The 19,005-nt window shown below is 43.9% G+C and overlaps 2 protein-coding genes across 4 annotated transcripts in view; one reads left to right on the forward strand and one right to left on the reverse strand.

The window, feature by feature from the left end:
• The window catches only part of LOC134754950 (uncharacterized), a 44,738-nt gene extending 29,779 nt beyond the window's left edge, over nt 1-14,959 (forward strand). The window contains exon 5 of one of the 3 annotated variants that reach the window (XR_010128986.1): nt 14,709-14,841. Coding sequence is in view for 2 of the 3 variants with exons in the window: in XM_063691434.1 (XP_063547504.1) it covers nt 14,709-14,860 (152 nt within the window). In the remaining variant the exon portion in view is untranslated. Of the gene's footprint in view, nt 1-14,708 lie in introns of all 3 variants that reach the window. The other 2 variants (XM_063691434.1, XM_063691435.1) reach the window with 2 other exon arrangements.
• Nucleotides 1-19,005, reverse strand: part of LOC134754943 (uncharacterized) — a 246,828-nt gene that overhangs the window by 81,614 nt on the left and 146,209 nt on the right. The window lies entirely within an intron of this gene.

The following is a 19,005-nucleotide window of genomic DNA, read 5'->3' on the forward strand; positions in this document are numbered from 1 at the left end:
AAAAAGAGGCCAATGAGATGTTTTAGATGTCTCCAAATGGGGCACACCAATGCCCAGTGCACAGCGACGGAGGACCACAGTGACCTGTGTTTTAGATGTGGCCAGCCAGGGCATAAGAGGGCAGCTTGCTCAGGGACACCTTCTTGTGTCCTGTGCTCTGCTGCGGGTAACCCCGTGGACCATAAAATGGGGTCCAAGGCCTGCAAGAATCCCCGCTCTAAGAAGGTTAAGCGCGCTGGCGATGGCTCCCCCTCCCACGCTGCTCTCCCCTCCACTGGCTCGGTGGCAGAGGACGAGATAGAGATAGTGGAATCTGAAATTTTAAATGGCCCTTAAAGTTCTGCAGACTAACCTTAACCACTGTGCCAGAGCTCAGGAGCTTTTATTCCAGTCTCTGGCCCAATGGGGGATACATGTGGCGGTTTTGGCTGAGCCATACTCGGTTCCGCTCCGTGACGACTAGGTCGCAGACCTCGACGGGACTGTCGCTCTTATGTCGAGAGTGGGCGCAGGTTCTTCTGCCTTTGAAGGCGTGCTGAAGGGGAAAGGTTTCGTCTCGGCGAGATGTGGGAGTGCCACATTCGTCGGCATATACTTCTCCCCGAACCGATGTCGGGCGGAGTTCGAGCGCTACCTAACAGAGGTGGGCGCTCATGTCGCACAACTTTCTGGCCTGCTTATTGTCGCAGGGGACTTTAACGCAAAATCCACTGCATGGGGTTCACCCGTGACAGATGTGCGCGGCGAGGTGCTGGAAGAGTGGGCGGTTGCGACAGGGCTTATTCTCGCGGTCCTCGGCACAGGTCAAACTACTGGAACCGAGAGTAATGCGCTGTTTCCGGTGCCTGGAGAGCGGGCATGTGAAAGCGCAGTGTCAAGCGCAGGTGGACCGTGGCGGACTGTGCTACCGTTGCGGAAAGCCCGACCACAAGGCGGCGCAGTGCTCGGCGGCGCCCCACTGTGCCGTGTGTGATGCGGCGGGCAAGCCGGCAAGTCACGTCCTCGGCTCCAAGGCGTGCACGGCATCACACCCGAGGAAGGGGAAGAAGGCTGGCGATGGCCCCCGAGTCTCCTCGCAGCTTTCCCAAGCGGCCACAACAACACCTGTGGCCCGCAAAGAGGTGGTAGAGGGAATGGTCTTAGATCAGTAATGGCCATCCGATTCCTACAGGGGAATATAAACCATAGCGCCAGAGCCCAGGACCTGCTGGCCCAAAGCCTGGCGGAATGGCAAATCGGAGTTGGGATTGTTGCCGAGCCTTATTCTGTCCCACCTGGAGACAACTGGGCCGGAGACTTAGACGGTCTAGCGGCTATAGTCGTCAATCCGTCCGCCGGTTCTCCGCCGCTCCAAAGGGTAGAAAGGGGCCACGGTTACGTCGCGGCTTGGATTGGCGACATGATGTTGATCGGGGCGTATTTTTCGCCGAACCGGACCCTGGCCGAATTTGAACCGTTCCTGGATGAGATCGGGACGCTGATCGGCAGAAGACGTCCTGGCAAGGTGCTCGTTGCCGGGGACCTCAACGCTAAGTCCAGGGCGTGGGGATCTCCGGCAACGACCGCCCGCGGAGCGGAGCTGGAGGAGTGGGCGGTTTCGACTGGGCTGGTTGTTATCAACCGAGGGTCGGTAAACACGTGCGTGCGGCAACAGGGTGGCTCAATCGTCGACGTCACTTTCGCAAATGCGGCCCTGGCGCGCTGTGTTCGAGGTTGGGAGGTGCTGGAGAATGTGGAGACATTATCGGACCACCGCTATATTCGGTTCGAGGTCTCAACTCTTCCGGCCGACCCGAACTGCCTGAACCGGCCCTTGCGAGGGGATGGCCCACGCTGGGCGCTCAAGCTCCTGGACCGGGACATATTTATGGAGGCAGCAGTGGTAAAGGCTTGGGTGTTGGGTGATATTGAAGGCCCTGTTGATGTCGACGCGGAGGCGGAAAGAATGGGGAGTACTATGGTCGAGGTGTGTGACGCGGCCATGCCACGGGCCGGCCCGATTCCCCCAAGGCGTGGAGTGTACTGGTGGTCCGCGGAACTTGCGCATCTGCGCCAGTCGTGCGTTGCTGCAAGACGCCAGTACACTCACTGTAGGAGGCGACGGATTAGAGACGTACCAGAGGAGGAGCGGCTATATGCTGCATACTCGGCGGCCGTCAAGCTGCTACAGGGGGCGATCGCTAGGGCGAAGGATTTAGCTGAGGAGGAGATGCTGGAGACTCTAAATAACGATCCGTGGGGGAGGCCGTATAAAATGGTGAGGCGCAAGCTTCGCCCCTGGACACCCCCGCTAACGCAAAGTCTCCAGCCACAGCTCCGCGAGCAGGTGGTCGGTGCCCTGTTCCCGACGAGGGACGAACACACACCTCCGCCCATGTTACCTCCCAGGGGGATGGTAGCAGACGTGGGTGAGGCGCCAGAAGTAACGGAAGGTGAACTGCGGGCAGCGGTGCTACGGCTACGAGCCAAAAACACTGCCCCCGGCCCCGATGGAGTCCCCGGCCGGGCCTGGGTTCTGGCCTTGGGTCCACTAGAGTCGCGCTTGAGGGCACTCTTCAGCGGCTGCTTGACGCAGGGGCGGTTTCCTCGTGTGTGGAAGTCGGGAAAACTTGTCCTTCTGAGGAAGGAGGGGCGACCGCCGGACTCGCCCTCGGCTTACAGGCCGATAGTGTTGCTGGACGAGGCCAGTAAGCTGTTGGAGCGCGTGGTGGCTGCTCGTCTCGTCCGGCACCTCGAGGGGCTGGGACCGAACCTCAGTGTCCATCAGTTCGGTTTCCGTCGGGGCAGGTCCACAATCGACGCAATTGCGAGGGTGAAGGCTCTAGCGGAGGAAGCAGTGTCCCGGGGCCAGGTGGTTTTGGCGGTGTCTCTAGATATCGCCAACGCATTCAACACCCTGCCCTGGGCTTGTATCAAGGCGGCATTGAGGCGCCATGCCGTGCCTGAGTACCTGCGGAAGGCGGTGGAGGATTACCTCACCGATAGAACCATTAGGTACCCTGCGCGCGGTGCTTGGAAGGAGAAGGGGCTGTCGTGCGGCGTTCCACAGGGGTCTGTCCTAGGACCACTCCTGTGGAACATCGGGTACGACTGGGCGCTGAGGGGGGCCAACTTGCCGGGGGTGAGCGTGACCTGTTACGCCGACGATACCCTGGTAACGGCTCGAGGCATCAGCTTCAGGGAGGCGTCACTTCTGGCCACAGCGGGAGTAGCGTCGGTCGTGGCTCGGATTAGGAGGCTGGGGCTGGAAGTTGCTCTAAATAAATCAGAGGCCTTGTGTTTTCATGGGCCTCGGAAAGCCCCTCCGGCGGGTTCCAGCTTAATGGTGGGGGGAACGTCCATTGGTGTTAAGTCGACAATGCGGTACCTAGGCATAGTCCTTGACAGCCGTTGGACGTTCAAGAAACACTTTGAGGGACTTGCTCCCAAACTAATTGGAGCGGCGTCGGCACTTAGCCGGCTTCTACCCAACGTCGGTGGGCCGAATGTGGGCTGCAGGAAACTGTACGCGGGTGTAGTGCGGTCCATGGCCCTATATGGGGCGCCCATTTGGGCCTTCTCCCTGACCGCCGAAAATCAGGCCCAATTGCGAAGGCCACAGCGTGTCATGGCGGTCAGGATGGTGAGGGCATACCGCTCCGTCTCCTACGAGGCAGCGTGCGTGTTGGCGGGGACTCCGCCTTGGGACCTCGACGCAGCAGTGCTCGCTGATGTTTATTGGCGTGTCACTGAGGCGCGGGCTGACGGGATCCAACCACCTCTGGAGGAGGTCAGACGGTGGAGACTTGACTCCCGTCGAGTGCTCCTCCACAAGTGGAATGAAAGGTTGGAGGCGCCAAGTGCCGGCCACTGGACTGTCGAAGCCATCCGACCCGTTCTGGAGCGATGGGTCAAAAGAAAGGGGGGGTTCCTCTCCTTCCACCTTACCCAGGTCCTCTCGGGACACGGTTGTTTCGGGAGATACCTGTGTAGGAGGGCGGGACGGGAACCAACGACGCAGTGCCACCACTGCGGCGACGCTGAAGACACAGCGCTACACACGCTGGCTGGATGCCCAGCGTGGGCGGAGCAGCGGGCCGCACTCGTGGCCGCAGTGGGAATAGACCTCTCCTTGCCAGCGGTGGTGAAAGCCATGCTTGGTGGGGAGAGTCTATGGAAGGCGGTGGCCTCTTTCTGTGAGGACGTGATGGTGCAGAAGGAGGCAGCGGAACGCGGCAGGGAGGAAGATCCGACCTCTCAGCCAATGCGCCGCAAGCGCGTGGGGCGGCGGCGGTTGGCATACGACCGCCGGTTACCCCCATAAGGGTCCCTGTGGGCGGCAGGCTCGGGGACGTCTGTCGCCTACACAAAGGTCCCTGCGTGGGCGGGCGCAAACAAGGCGCCCATTGAGGTGAAGGGGTAATTTCCCCAAGAGCCGGGTCCGAGTCCGGACGGCCGCTGGCGAGGTTGCGGAAGAGTACTCCGGCGTTCCTGGGACCTCGCCGTATAGCAGTGAGGCGGCAACAGAGGGGGTTTAGTGGGTAAACCATGGGTCCCATTAGCCTGTATGGGAGTCCCACATAACCATCCCAGGCCCGTCCCTGCGCCTGGGTGGTATGCGTAACGCATTCCCCCTCTATAAAAAAAAAAAAAAAAAAAAAAAAAGGGCTTATTCTCGCTAACACGGGAGCAATTCACACGTGCGTGCGGCAACAGGGCGGCTCCATTGTGGACTTGACTTTCACGAATACTTCTCTGGCGGGCCGTGTAAATGGTTGGAAGGTAATGGCTGACGTGGAGACGCTGTCGGACCATCGCTACATCCGATATGACGTCTTCACGTCGCCATCAGGCTCCGTCCCAAGTCGAGATCCTCCTGCCGGCAGCGATGGGCGTCCGAGATGGGCTCTAAGCAAGCTTGACCGAGACCGGCTTAGAAAAGCAGCAATAGAGCCAGAAGGTGAGGTTGCGGTGGAGGCGGAAGCATCCTGGTTCCGGGAAGTCATGACGCAAATATGCGACGCGGCAATGCCCCGAGCAAAGCCTCCATCACAAAAGACTCAAGTGTACTGGTGAACAGCTGAGCTTGCACTCCTGCGCAAAGGCTGCTCAGATGCGCGGCGCCAGTACCAAAGACCGAGGAGACGTCGGAGGTCAGATAAGGAGGCGGAGAGGACCCTGTATGCTCTGTACAAGGCAGCGAAGGAGACTCTCAAGATTGCCATGGGCCGGGCCATGGATGCTGCGAGAGAGGAATTTCTCGAAACGCTAAATGCGGATCCCTGGGGCAGGCCCTATAAACTTGTGAGAAGCAAGCTGCGCTCATGGGTCCCACCTCTCACGCAAACCCTAGAAACTGAGTTCCTCGAAGAAGTGGTGACGGCACTGTTTCCTGCCCGAGGCAATGTCAATCCTCCAGTAATGGCGCCACCGCATGCTGAAGAGATCGAAGAAGTGCCGGCGGTTTCTGTCGAGGAACTGAGAGCAGCAGTTCGGCGAATGCGTATCAAAAACACGGCCCCGGGCCCAGACGGACTTCCTGGCCGCGCATGGGCCCTCGCAATAGCGGAGCTGGAGCCGCGTCTTATTCGCTTCTTTTCGGCGTGCCTGGATCAATGACGCTTTCCTGTAGCGTGGAAAACAGGGAAACTAGTCCTGCTGAAAAAAGAGGGTCGCCCGGCAGAATCGCCCTCGGCTCATCGGCCAATCGTGTTGCTTGATGAGGTAGGGAAGCTATTCGAGCACATGCAGACAGTGGGGCCAGACTTAGCCGAAAACCAATTTGGGTTCAGGACCGGCCATTTCACAGTGGATGCCATCCTGTGTGTCAGAACCCTGGCCCAAGAATCTGTTTCCCGAGGTGAGGTCGTTCTGGCAGTGTCATTAGACATTCGCAACGCCTTTAACACCATGCCTTGGGAAACAATAAACGAGGCTATGCGCTACCACTGCGTTCCTCCTCATTTGGCCCGTATAATCCGGGCCTATCTCAGTGATCGGTTTGTGGAATGACCTGGGCAGCGCACTTGGGGTCGGAAACAGATGGAGTGCGGCGTTCCTCAGGGGTCAGTGCTAGGGCCACTTCTTTGGAACGTGGGTTATGACTGGGTCTTGCGGGGAGAAAACCATCGTGGAGTTAGTGTATTTTGTTACGCTGATGACACGTTGGTGATGGCCAAGGGACCCAGCTATCGTGATGCGGCCATTCTGGTTACGGCGGGTGCTGCCCAAGTCGTAAGCCGCATAAGACGGTTAGGGCTGGAGGTCGCTCTCCAAAAATCAGAAGCCATTTGCTTCTACGGGCCTCGGAAAGCACCTCCAATGGATGCCCAAATTACTGTCGGTGGGGTCCCAATCGCTGTCAAGCCAACTCTGCGTTATCTGGGAGTTGTGTTGGACAGCAAATGGAACTTCAAGGCACATTTCGAGCGTCTGGCCCCAAAATTGATAAGCGCTGCGGCGGCCCTCGGGCGTCTACGGGACTTGGAACTGGCGGAACTTTACTTCTGGCGAGTGGCGGCCTGGGAGCGAGATCATTGGCCTACTCCCTCTGAGATTGAGGCTCGACGTGTTGATTTCCTCAATGACGCGGTGGGAGCCTGGGAGTGCCGTCTAGAGCGGCCAATAGCTGGCTTCCGTACGATAGAAGCCATCCGCCCGGTCCTAAAATATTGGGTGGAAAGGCGGCATGGGGTCCTGACCTTCCGTCTGACCCAGATCCTGTCGGGGCACGGCTGCTTTGGTCAGTTTCTGTGGAAGATTGCAGGCCGTGAACCAACCCCTGAGTGCCACGAATGCGGAGCGGATCAAGATACGGCCCAGCACACACTTGAAGTGTGTCCAGCATGGGGCTCGCAGCGATTAGGACTCGTTTCTGTGGTAGGGTAGGACTTGTCCTTGCCGGCAGTGGTTGCTGCCATGGTGAAGCAAGACACAGCGTGGCAGGCGATGCTCTCCTTCTGCGAGGAAGTGGTGGCGCAGAAAGAGAAAAACTATGCTGTCCCGCACACTCCGCTGGCTCCACAGAAAACCAGAGCCGTTGACCACGCTAGTCGTGCCAGCTGCATTGCTGAGTGGAGACCATTTCAGCTTCACATCTCTATTTCTACTGTTTCGTTTATCTTTGTCTTGTATTTGCTATATATGTGTTGTATTGATGTGTTGTCTGAATAAATGATTTCTATTCTATTCTATTCTATTCTATTCTAAAAATGAGCGCGAAAGGGAGATTGCGGCGGAAGCAGACTCCAATCGCCGTCGAAGAGTAGGGAGAAGGCGTGCTGCGCATGACAGAAATCTCCCACCCTAAATAAGGGTAGCGGGCGGCGGAGATGGAGGGTTTCCGTAGCTCCAAGCTTATCCCCTCGAGCGGGAAGCGCATGGAAGCCCGGCAAAGCGCGTTTCTGCTAGGTCAGCCCGGGGGGGAAGTGTGATGTCTCCTCCCTTTATTGTACTAGTAATTACTAGTCAGCTGCTGGTGGGTCCGCGGAGAATACGCAAGTGGACCCGTGTTCCCACCTAAAGCAAGCGAAGCGGCCAACGTCAGTTTTTAGCAGGTATGGTATTACGGGCAACATACACCCGTCAAGTCCTGCATAACCCGGGCTCCCTCTACAAGCCCGGGTATGCGTAAAAGCATTTTCTGACGAAAAAAAAAAAGGCCTATGGAACTCTCCGCGCGAGCTCGGAATTATACCTACGAATCGCCTCCCGTTCACGGTAGATAAGCTAGATAGCACGTCACCGCGCGCCGCACTGGCAATTTTTACGATAGTTACAAGCTACGTGGGTACTTACTATTGAATTTATTTAATTTAACATGTAGTGTTTATTATTGTTACGACAAATTTATAGTTCGATATCTACCTTTATTCATGGGTTCTCTATTATTTTTCTTTATTGTGTAAAATTAATTTCTATCTGGTTTAAAATTCCACGAAGTCTTAAAACTAATTATTGCTGAGTTCATTGCGCGGTTAATAAAACAGCGTAAACCCTGCGGTTACTGCAGGGACATATGACCTTTTAAAATAAGTATATCGAAACTCTAACGCATAAACGGAATATTATAATTATTAGAACTTAAAATGCTTATATGTAGCTATTTTACGATATGCTGTTACCTATACTGTACCTTATTAGTTTAAATGTTAGTTTGATCAATTGATTTAAAGAGGACCGGTCTTCACACGAATTAAAAATTTTACTTGTACCTTAGTTAGGTATCTTCTATAAAATCTATAATCGCAATACCTACTGTCGCAAAAGACACATTCAAATAACCTGAAACCTACACTAAAACCAGCCACAGTCAAATGTAATAACAGATCACTTAGAGGAGAAAAAAAACATAGGTAGGTACATTATATAAAAGTAAAACAGTTGTAAATGAATGATTAAAATACATAATTTAAGATTTCATTTTATTTCACTTCGCTGTGTCCCCTGGTCGCTCGATTTCACGTCTATAACTACTATACTATGTCTATGGTTTCGACGAATTAGATACTCTCTAATAAATATTAAATGAATTTGTTATCTATACGCCTTACTAACTCTGTGTTTTATTGTGTAAAAAAACAAAACGACTGTGAAGAACGGAATTCATAATTTAAAGTTTACTCCAACAATAATTATGAAGTAAGCGTAAGCAGAGCACATTAAGATTGTCCATTGGTTGGAAAGCCCGTTCGAAATTTAAGCTTATTTGCATTATAACAAGGTTGTATTCTGTAGATCTTTTTTTCTCTCATGCGTTTAGTAGACTATTACAAAAAAATGAAATAACCCACAAAAATAAGCAAGTTGAATTAAACTTTGTGTCACACACATAAATCATTAATTTCAATGCCAAAGTTTTAAGTAAAGATCTTTCTCGCTAAAACGACTTCCTAATATGAAATTACCAGTCTAAGAAGCTGATCCAAGCTAGTAACTTAACCTAAGTAACCAAAAATCAGGCTGCAGTTAAAAAACTAATAAAGATAAGGTTAACCTGATAATTTTCCCGCCGTCTCCATACTCGATTTAGTTGGTTACTGGCTGGTTAGCTGCCTGATAGCTATAGTTTTTGCGAAAATCCCCAGGACAGAGGAGAATCTTTTTGTATGAAAACTTGCAACTTAAATGCACTACTGCAATCTAAAATGAAGTCAAAATTAGTCCATCGACTCAATTTTTTGCAAGCTTTCCAATGGTACCCCACTCGATTCTTACAAATAAAATAAAAAAAACAGGTTACCCCTCTCAAGTTGGGAGCTCAACCCCCTAAAATAAGAAATAAGCGGTTTTGACTTATTTACAATATTAGTGGTGGTAATTGCTATAACTGTTTCAAATTTTAGGTATCTATGTCAAATGGTCTCTGAGAAAAACGCATTTAACTGATTTGCAAGACCGAAGTGATCCCATAAGTGTTCCGTTTGTCAAAACAAAAGTTTTTATTAATGATACGCAGACGTTGGGTACACAATATATATTTAAATTAAATCATCATAACAATTAATAACACAATATAGATCTTCATTTTGTAACGCTGTGACATTTGACATAGAACTCTAGTCAAGTTCATAATAACTAACCTGCCAGTATAAATCTATACATACTTAACACGCCTCCTTAGATTTATACATGGCAACACATTAACACAAGTAACACTAATCTCCAACATTAAATTAATTGAGTTCTCATTCTTAGAACAATTACAATTTTAAAACTTTATCATGAACACAATGTATAACACGGTGTATATTATGTTACGTTTAACATTAGTCTAAATTGAAAGAATTTAACATGACCTAGCGATTTAGTCAGAATATCCGCTACATTATCTTCAGTATTCACTCTGATGATATCTATAACACCATTTTTAAAATTTTCATGTACATAGTGATAATGCACTTCAATGTGTTTTGAGTTTTTCGTAAAATTACCGTACTTGGCAATAATCATTGCACCTGAATTATCTTCATATATATTCACTGGATCATTAAATGTTAAAAAGACATCGATAAACACACTTCGTAAAAGAATGATCTCAGTTACGGCTTCGGATAACGCTATATATTCAGCAAATGTTGACGATTTAGTTACACTGTTTTGTTTCTTTGACTTCCAATACACAGCGTTTCCGAATAACCTTACTACAAATCCTGTGGTTGATTTTCTATCTAAAACATCTCCGGCCCAATCGGCATCTACGTAACAATCCATAATATCTGCCTTCAAGTTTTGGCAATACGTGAGCTTGAGGCTCTTAGTCGCGTACAAATACTTTAAAACACGCAATGCACATTTAAAATGAGTCTCGTTATAACTGTTTTGAAACCTGCTCAGATAATTGACACAATAAGCTATATCTGGTCGAGTACCAGAACTAATGTACAACAACGCTCCTATCAAATTTCTATATTTAACATCCTCATTCAGTTCACATCTGTCAAGTTTCATATTAATCTCCATCGGTGTTTTATAAAATTTCGAATTTTCAATTTTATATTTTTTTTGCTAACGATTCTATGTATTTCTCCTGGCACAAAGTCAAAATATTCGCTTTACTATAATCATAAATACTCAACGTCAATTCCTATATAGTTTTTGACTTTTCCATGTTCTTTATTCTAAAATAACTACTCAATTTATTTTTTATCGTAGCAACCATTTGTTCATCTTTGCAAGCAATTAATAAATCATCTACATATACTAATATATAAACTGTTTGGTTACTATCAGTTTTCACATAGAGACAATAGTCATATTTACTTCGCCGAAACCCTAAGGTCAACATAAATTTATGAAAACATTCGTACCACGCACGTGGGCTTTCCTTTAATCCGTATAAGGACTTATATAATTTATACACTTTATCAGTACCATCTTCATAGCCTAACGGTTGTTTAACATACACTTCGGATAACACTTTACCGTTTAAAAATGCAGTTTCTACATCCATTTGATGTACATGTAGGTTAAATTGACAACAGAATGATAAAAGTAGTTTCAAAGTTTGCATTCTAGCTACAGGTGAATAAGTATCTTCGACATTATCTGTCTGTTGAAAGCCTCGTACCACTAACCTTGCTTTATAGAGATCGTTGGTTTTCTTCGTATACACCCATTTAACGTCAAGTACCTTTTTGTTCTCTGGAGCATTTACCAGCGTCCAAGTATTATTCTTCACAAGACTGTTCATCTCTCTATCCATTGCCTCTTTCCATTGATCTGCCTCGTCACATTTGGTTGCCTCCTGAAAAGTATCTGGAATCATCGCATCACAATAATTAACAGTTATACAGTAGTAGCCGAATTCTTCATCGAAACGGACTGGTGCTTTAATTTGTCTCTTGGACTTTCTCGTCTCATCGTTTACTTTGTCATCATTATCATTATCATTCTCTTGTACTGTTTCTTCCGGTTCAATTTCATCTATGGTATCTTCCCACTTTCTTCTTCTTTTTTATTTTCCTCTTTACCTTCTTCCTCATCGTCAAAAGCAATTAATTTCACATCTTTTTCAATTATATCTACGTGCCTTGCTATGATAATTCTGTCATTAATCAGTACTCTATAACCAACATCTGTATATCCGAGTAGAATTCCCATTTCTGATTTATGATCCCATTTTGACCTTCGCCTTTCTTCTGGCGTTCTAACATAAACTTTACTGCCTTACATTTTTAAATATTTTGCAGATGGCTTCTTCTGGAAAAATAGTTCGTAAGGAGTCTTTCTTTCTGAAGTATTTGTCAATATTCGGTTCTTTAAGTAAGCTGCTGTTTTTACGGCTTCTGGCCAAAATCGTCTGTCAACTTTTGCTTCTGCTAAAAGGCATCGTGCCATAACCATAATCGATCTATTGTATCTTTCTGCTGTACCGTTCAACTCATGCACATATGCTGGGCAGGGCTTAATCATTATGCCCTTTTCTCTCGCAAAATTAAAAATTCTTCTATTAATATATTCTCTACCGTTGTCGCATCTCAACTCCTTTATAACTTTTCCTGTTAAATTTTGTAGCTCAGTTACATATTCCACAAAACAATCATATACTTCTTCCTTTGATCCGATACAATATACTTTTGCCAACTTGCTAAAATCATCTATAAATGTTAGAAAATATTTTTCTCCTTGATATCCTGTCGTTCTATGTGGTCCATTAACATCCGTATGCACAATATGTAGTATGTCTTTTGCTTTAGTCCGATTATTATTAAATGGTAAATTATGCATTTTGTTCTCAACGCAGATCGCACATTTCATATAGTCTGACTCTAATTGCTCAGGTATTCCTTCTAATAATTGTTTTCTGCACATAACGTCAAGATGGTTGAAATTTACATGGCCAAGTGTTCTGTGAAGTTTCTCTTTCAATGTCATATTACTGCTTGCTACATTTACACCAATTGTTTTTGTAATGAAGCTTGTCATTTTATATAATCTGTCCTCCTTCTTCGCAATCGCTATTAGTTCTCTATTCCGCTTATATATCTTTGACAAATGTCCTGACGAAATTATTGTGTGATTGTCTGTAATCTTCGCATAGCTCAACAAGTTTGCGTTCATCTCTTTTATGTAAAATACATTACCTATGACCACTTTATTTTTATTCTCATAAACAGGAAAGTATGTTGTAATGCTGCCAACTTTCGTTGCGTCCAAAAATCTTCCATCTCCAACTTTTACCTTTATGGGCATCTTTAAAGTTATATATTTGTCAAAATATTCATCTGTATTTACGATGTGATCTGTGCAGCCGCTATCTAAAAGCCAATTTATCTGACCTGACTTTACCGTATTATCTTCATTTTTCGTCGAATTATGCACAATTGATGTGTAAAAGCTATTTCTGTTATAATTTGTATTGCTCTGGTAAGATCCTCTACCTCTATTTGGTCTAAAATTATGGTCACCACGTCCACGACCATGAGTTGGACCTGAATGTCCGCGTCCACGACCACGACTTCCGTGCCAGCTTTCCACACGTAAAGCAAATTGGTTTATTTTCTGAATTCACTTTAAATGCATTCGATTGGTTTGGTAGCTCTTCATCTACTTTATGTAAATTTTTCATTCTTATTTTACTTTTAAGGTATTCAACAGTTCTTTCAGTTTCCGGTAACACATCTATTAAATCGCCTATATAGCTATAACTTTCCGGTAGCGCTTTTAGCATGTAATTTAATTTTTCACTTTCAGAAATAGTGGCGCCAGCAGTTTTTAATTCATTGACGCTTCGTTCAAAATCGTCGAAGAAAATATTGATATCTGTATATTTAACTAGCTTTATATTTTCTAGATTATATCTGCACACAATTTGTAAAGCGGTAGATTCTTTCAAATACATTCCGTCGAATTTTAATATTATTTTATATGCCGACTCTACATCGCTTATACCTATATATTCTAACTGTCGGTTGGTAATAGCGCTGTAAATATAATTCGTGGCCTGAATATCCATCTCTTCCCATTTATTATATTATATTATAATTTATTTATTATATTATATATTAGCATCATCCTTCTCTGTTTTAACTCTAGTTGCTACTTCCTTACATTTTTTAAATTGTAAATATTTCATCAGCTGAATTTTCCAGTTCGCGTATTCAGTTCCGTCAAACACGGGTATAATTATTTTATCGCTATTACTCATTTTGCCACTTACTTGTAGATATCTTGCCGCTTACTTTTATTTACACGATACTACTACCATATTAATGATACGCAGACGTTGGGTACACAATATATATTTAAATTAAATCATCATAACAATTAATAACACAATATAGATCTTCATTTTGTAACGCTGTGACATTTGACATAGAACTCTAGTCAAGTTCATAATAACTAACCTGCCAGTATAAATCTATACATACTTAACAGTTTTGCACGGAATACTAAAAATGGCTGAAATGTAATGATGTGGTATATTTTTAGAATTGCCTGATAAAGCCCTTTCATATGATAGATACTACACGCGATAGGTTTTTGAAAAAAAAAAAATGATTTCCCATACAAATTATGGCGGGATTTTTTTTTAAGATCTGTGGGTCAAAAAATTTGTTTTGACCTCTAGTATTTGTTGTTTTTCTTTGGAATTGGGCTCGTACCGTACGCCGTCCACTAGTTATGCACTTACAGTAAAATGCAATTGAAAAACTTGGAATATGTGATATTATCGATAAATACAGTTGTATGGATCGATGGGGCATCAGAAATTATGTTGTTACGATACAGCAAAAAAACGAAAATAGCAAAAAATGGACACAGTGTTATACCTCTCAGGTACGGCATAGAACTTATATATTCTTCACTTGTAACTAAGTAACCATACTAAGAAACTAACAATGTTACAAAATATTGCAAGTATCGATTATACCCATCTCCTAACAGCCGCGTCGATTTGAAACTTTACAAGTGGGCAGGTACTTTTAAGGGGCCCACTGACTATCAGTTCGCCGGACGAGATCGGCCTGTCAGTTAGAACAAAAATTTGACAGTTCCGAACAACTGACAGGCCGATATCGTCCGGCGGACTGATAGTCAGTGGGCCCCCTTAGGCTGGGCTCATAGTAATAGGTATCATTTGTTTTGACTCGGTCTATTCTTTGGGGGCAAATTTAGTCGACAATAAATATGTTAATAGACGTTAAATTTTCGGCAGAAACTTTTAAGGATGATTTCAATATATGTCAACAACCTTGCTTTATATTATTTTGTTTTCTTTGTTTCAGAACAACTAATTGATGGTGTGATCAAGACGTTTTGGAAACCGGGGTTCAGACTAGTCAGACCTGTGATCAATGATCTTGTAAGCAGTGCTTTTACCAATATCTGGAGTGAATCCTTTAAGCACTTCAATGTCCAAAACTTAATTAAAAACTAACTTTAGCTCGTTCCACATATTCACACAATACATTTATATTCATACACACAATAGTCCGCTTTAATAGGTATCTACGAGTAAACTGTTTACAGTTAGGTTCATATAACATACTAAAATAGTCGAGAACTTAGATTGTTTATTGTTAAAGTTACCGTTAGGTGCATAAATAAATGAATCACCTTCCGCTACTTTGATGTGTACCTACCTAAATTCATACAACAAAAATGGCAGTGAATATACCTATAAGTACTTGCACTGAATGTTGTTCAGGTAAACTACATCGCTTTGTTATTTTATCTACGCACATATCGTTAGTGCCAAGGGCCTGACACTCTTTGATAGAGAAAGATAGTCTTATTGCGATTCCTATAAGAGGAAAGAGATAATAGTGCCATGCTTTGTCCCTATCACCGACCGGGTGGCATCATAGGTAGAAGGCGATGGCGAAATACCGAAATTTATAAGAGTGAAAGAAAAAAAAACCTATGCTGCCCAAATTGTATATGAATATTCTTTCTCTTACCCCCGGTCGCTCGGTGGCGCGTCTATAACTACTTGTATATACTGTCTATGGTTAGTGCTGCGTTCAGAAACCGTAGGAAATGACCAGCATTATTACAACCAATTTTACTATGAGAATTTTCTTATCTGTGCTTTTTCAACGCGCGTTAAAAAAGCGTTTGAATGACACAAATGGAAACGTGTATTTATTCACACGATGGCGGTAGCGCTTTTTAACAACGTAATTAATATAAGACGTAAAAAACTAGCAACACATGAAATGTCATTTTAGTCTACGGAATAAAAAATAGACTTTAGTATAGGTATTCATTGAATTATCAATTTCATCATTATTAACATAATAATAAATAATTAATTATTTTCAATCACAATCCCACGGTGTTTCATCATTCATGTAGTCTTGTGTGCTATAATAGGCTTTAGAGATAAGTTTACGTTTTACATCTTTTTTAAATTTATTAATAACAGATAATTCAGTGATGATATTTGGAAGTTTATTATTATCTTGAAAACGTCTCATATAGGTACTTCGTATTTTTTGACATTTAGATTTTTATTCTAGAAAGTTTCTAGACTAGTATTTTTTTATACAATTTTGGTGTTTGACGATCCGTTTGTGAAATTCTTATTATTAAGTTTGACATATCTATAATAATTCAATGTTTTTATGAATAATAATAACTGCATCAATAAATTGCTCTGATATTTAGATTAAGGTAATATTTAAAACTTGACAATTTAAAAGTGCTTGTTGCTAGGCCTATTTGAATAAAGAATATTTTGACTTTGACTTTTAATACAGTAATGAACTTCCCGTCCGCTAGAGCAGGACAATAACGGTTTAAATTTTTTTAACTTGAGTTTGACCATAAAGAACTTCCCGTACTATTTTTGCTATAATAAGGTGAACATTTCCGAACATAATGGATAAAAGTAACATTATTCTTAGACTCGGTCAGTTATGCACCGAACTTTATCAGTGGCGAGAAGTGTAGGTAATTTGTTTAGTTAAAAATTAAAAACATAAAATCATGAATATACGATATTCATAGTATATGCTTTTATGATCCTAACGTTACAACAAACGTGTTTTTTTTACGTTTGTGGCGTCTCCTCTAGCTGCCACTGTCGACGTCATCTAACAGATGGCGTTAGGGAGCTAGAACGCAATTAGCTAGAAACCTACATCGCGGTTACGGAGTTTCAAATGTCGCTTACTCCTAATACTTCCGACTACCTCTCAGTGGTTTCGGTCCCCAGGCATAACACCCGCCTGGAGAGAGTACTCTCTAACTCTCTATTGGCCCTGTCTCTACTCACCACACGTTTTTTGCATTATGGTACGGAACCCTTCGTGCGCGAGTCCGACTCGCATAGCCGGTTTTTTCTTTTCTCTTACCCCACCTGACCTTGTGCAATTTTGAGACAAGCCCTTCATTTCATTTCATTTATTTCTTGCAACCATGGTGTTTACAGGATGTTGCCCTTAGCCTAGTACGGCAGAAGTTTGCAGATCTCATTTTATATTCGGAAAATAAAACAACTGCTTAAATTTCATATTTCAATATTATTATTATTTATTAAAAATATAACCTAACTATATATAGGTATATGACTTTAAATTTAAATTCAATTATATTGTAACTCAAACAACAAATAACGTACCTTTGTCGAAACTGGAATACCTATTAAAACCTCAGTCTTCCAACACAAAAAATACAAATCAAACAATCTTTAGACTTACACCATGAACAACTAACTGGTGCAAATGAGCACAGATGTCAGAGTCAGAGCCAATCTAGTCGAGCCTTTTCCGTGGCCTCGTAGGTTCGCCGTATTTGTATATACCCTTGCTTAATATAAATACTTACTTACGTATCTATAACATTGCACCTTAATTTCTTATCATTTACCTATCAGTATATTAAATCAGAATTCTCCAAACATTTCGAAAAGGCTACAGATGACAGCCAAATGGTGCTAGGTTTCATACAAATGAAGAGCTAGCTTTACATGTTTACATTGTTAGTCTGTGCGGAGAGAGAAGTCGAAGTTTGTATTGGTTCCCATACATTCCACGACTTCTCTTCTACATGTTTACATTGTTAGTCTGTGCGGAGAGAGAAGTCGTAGTTTGTATTGGTTCCCATAAATTCCATGACTTCTCTTCTACATGTTTACATTGTTAGTCTGTGCGGAGAGAGAAGTCGTAGTTTGTATTGGTTCCCATACATTCCACGACTTCTCTTCTACATGTTTACATTGTTAGTCTGTGCGGAGAGAGAAGTCGAAGTTTGTATTGGTTCCCATACATTCCACGACTTCTCTTCTACATGTTTACATTGTTAGTCTATGCGGAGAGAGAAGTCGTAGTTTGTATTAGTTCCCATACATTCCACGACTTCTCTTCTACATGTTTACATTGTTAGTCTGTGCGGAGAGAGAAGTCGTAGTTTGTATTGGTTCCCATACATTCCACGACTTCTCTTCTACATGTTTACATTGTTAGTCTGTGCGGAGAGAGAAGTCGTAGTTTGTATTGGTTCCCATACATTCCACGACTTCTCTTCTACATGTTTACATTGTTAGTCTGTGCGGAGAGAGGTCGTAGTTTGTATTGGTTCCCATACATTCCACGACTTCTCTTCTACATGTTTACATTGTTAGTCTGTGCGGAGAGAGAAGTCGTAGTTTGTATTGGTTCCCATACATTCCACGACTTCTCTTCTACATGTTTACATTGTTAGTCTGTGCGGAGAGAGAAGTCGTAGCTTGTATTGGTTCCCATACATTCCACGACTTCTCTTCTACATGTTTACATTGTTAGTCTGTGCGGAAAGAGAAGTCGTAGTTTGTATTGGTTCCCATACATTCCACGACTTCTCTTTTACATGTTTACATTGTTAGTCTGTGCGGAAAGAGAAGTCGTAGTTTGTATTGGTTCCCATACATTCCACGACTTCTCTTCTACATGTTTACATTGTTAGTCTGTGCGGAAAGAGAAGTCGTAGTTTGTATTGGTTCCCATACATTCCACGACTTCTCTTTCCGCACAGACTCTTATTTTAAGAAAACGCGTGTACGAATAATTTTGAAGCCTGCGTTGTATATGCTTGTCGCGGCTGAAGAGCCCAAATAATTCATTTTACTATGAACGTTGTCTAATTCAATGTGTCGATTCACTCAAACATTGTGGCATTAATTATTAGACTTTTTTAGTATTAATAACGTGATTATTGGTAGAAAGTAGAAAGATAATAAATACTATGACAAGATACATCAAACAGTAACGTCTCTTACACACATCCTTATATTGCATTCAGTTTATTATGCGTAAGCATAAAAATTACAGGTCTAAGTTTATTACAACGTATTATTCATTGACATTTTGTATGAAAGGTCAATCAATTCACGAACATTTTATAGTAAGCTCTAAATTATAACATTAAAATTTATTATTAACGGACTCAACCTGGTGACCGACTAATGATCTGAAAACAGTATCGATTTTCATGTGAAAATACATAGATGTAAATAAAGTAGTACCTAATACAAAACCATCAGCCTACAATAGTACATTTCGATGCTAGTGCGGAAAGTATGTCATTAAGCAAGAATGACAT

This window comes from Cydia strobilella, chromosome Z, assembly GCF_947568885.1.
Source record: "Cydia strobilella chromosome Z, ilCydStro3.1, whole genome shotgun sequence".
NCBI lineage: Eukaryota > Metazoa > Arthropoda > Insecta > Lepidoptera > Tortricidae > Cydia > Cydia strobilella.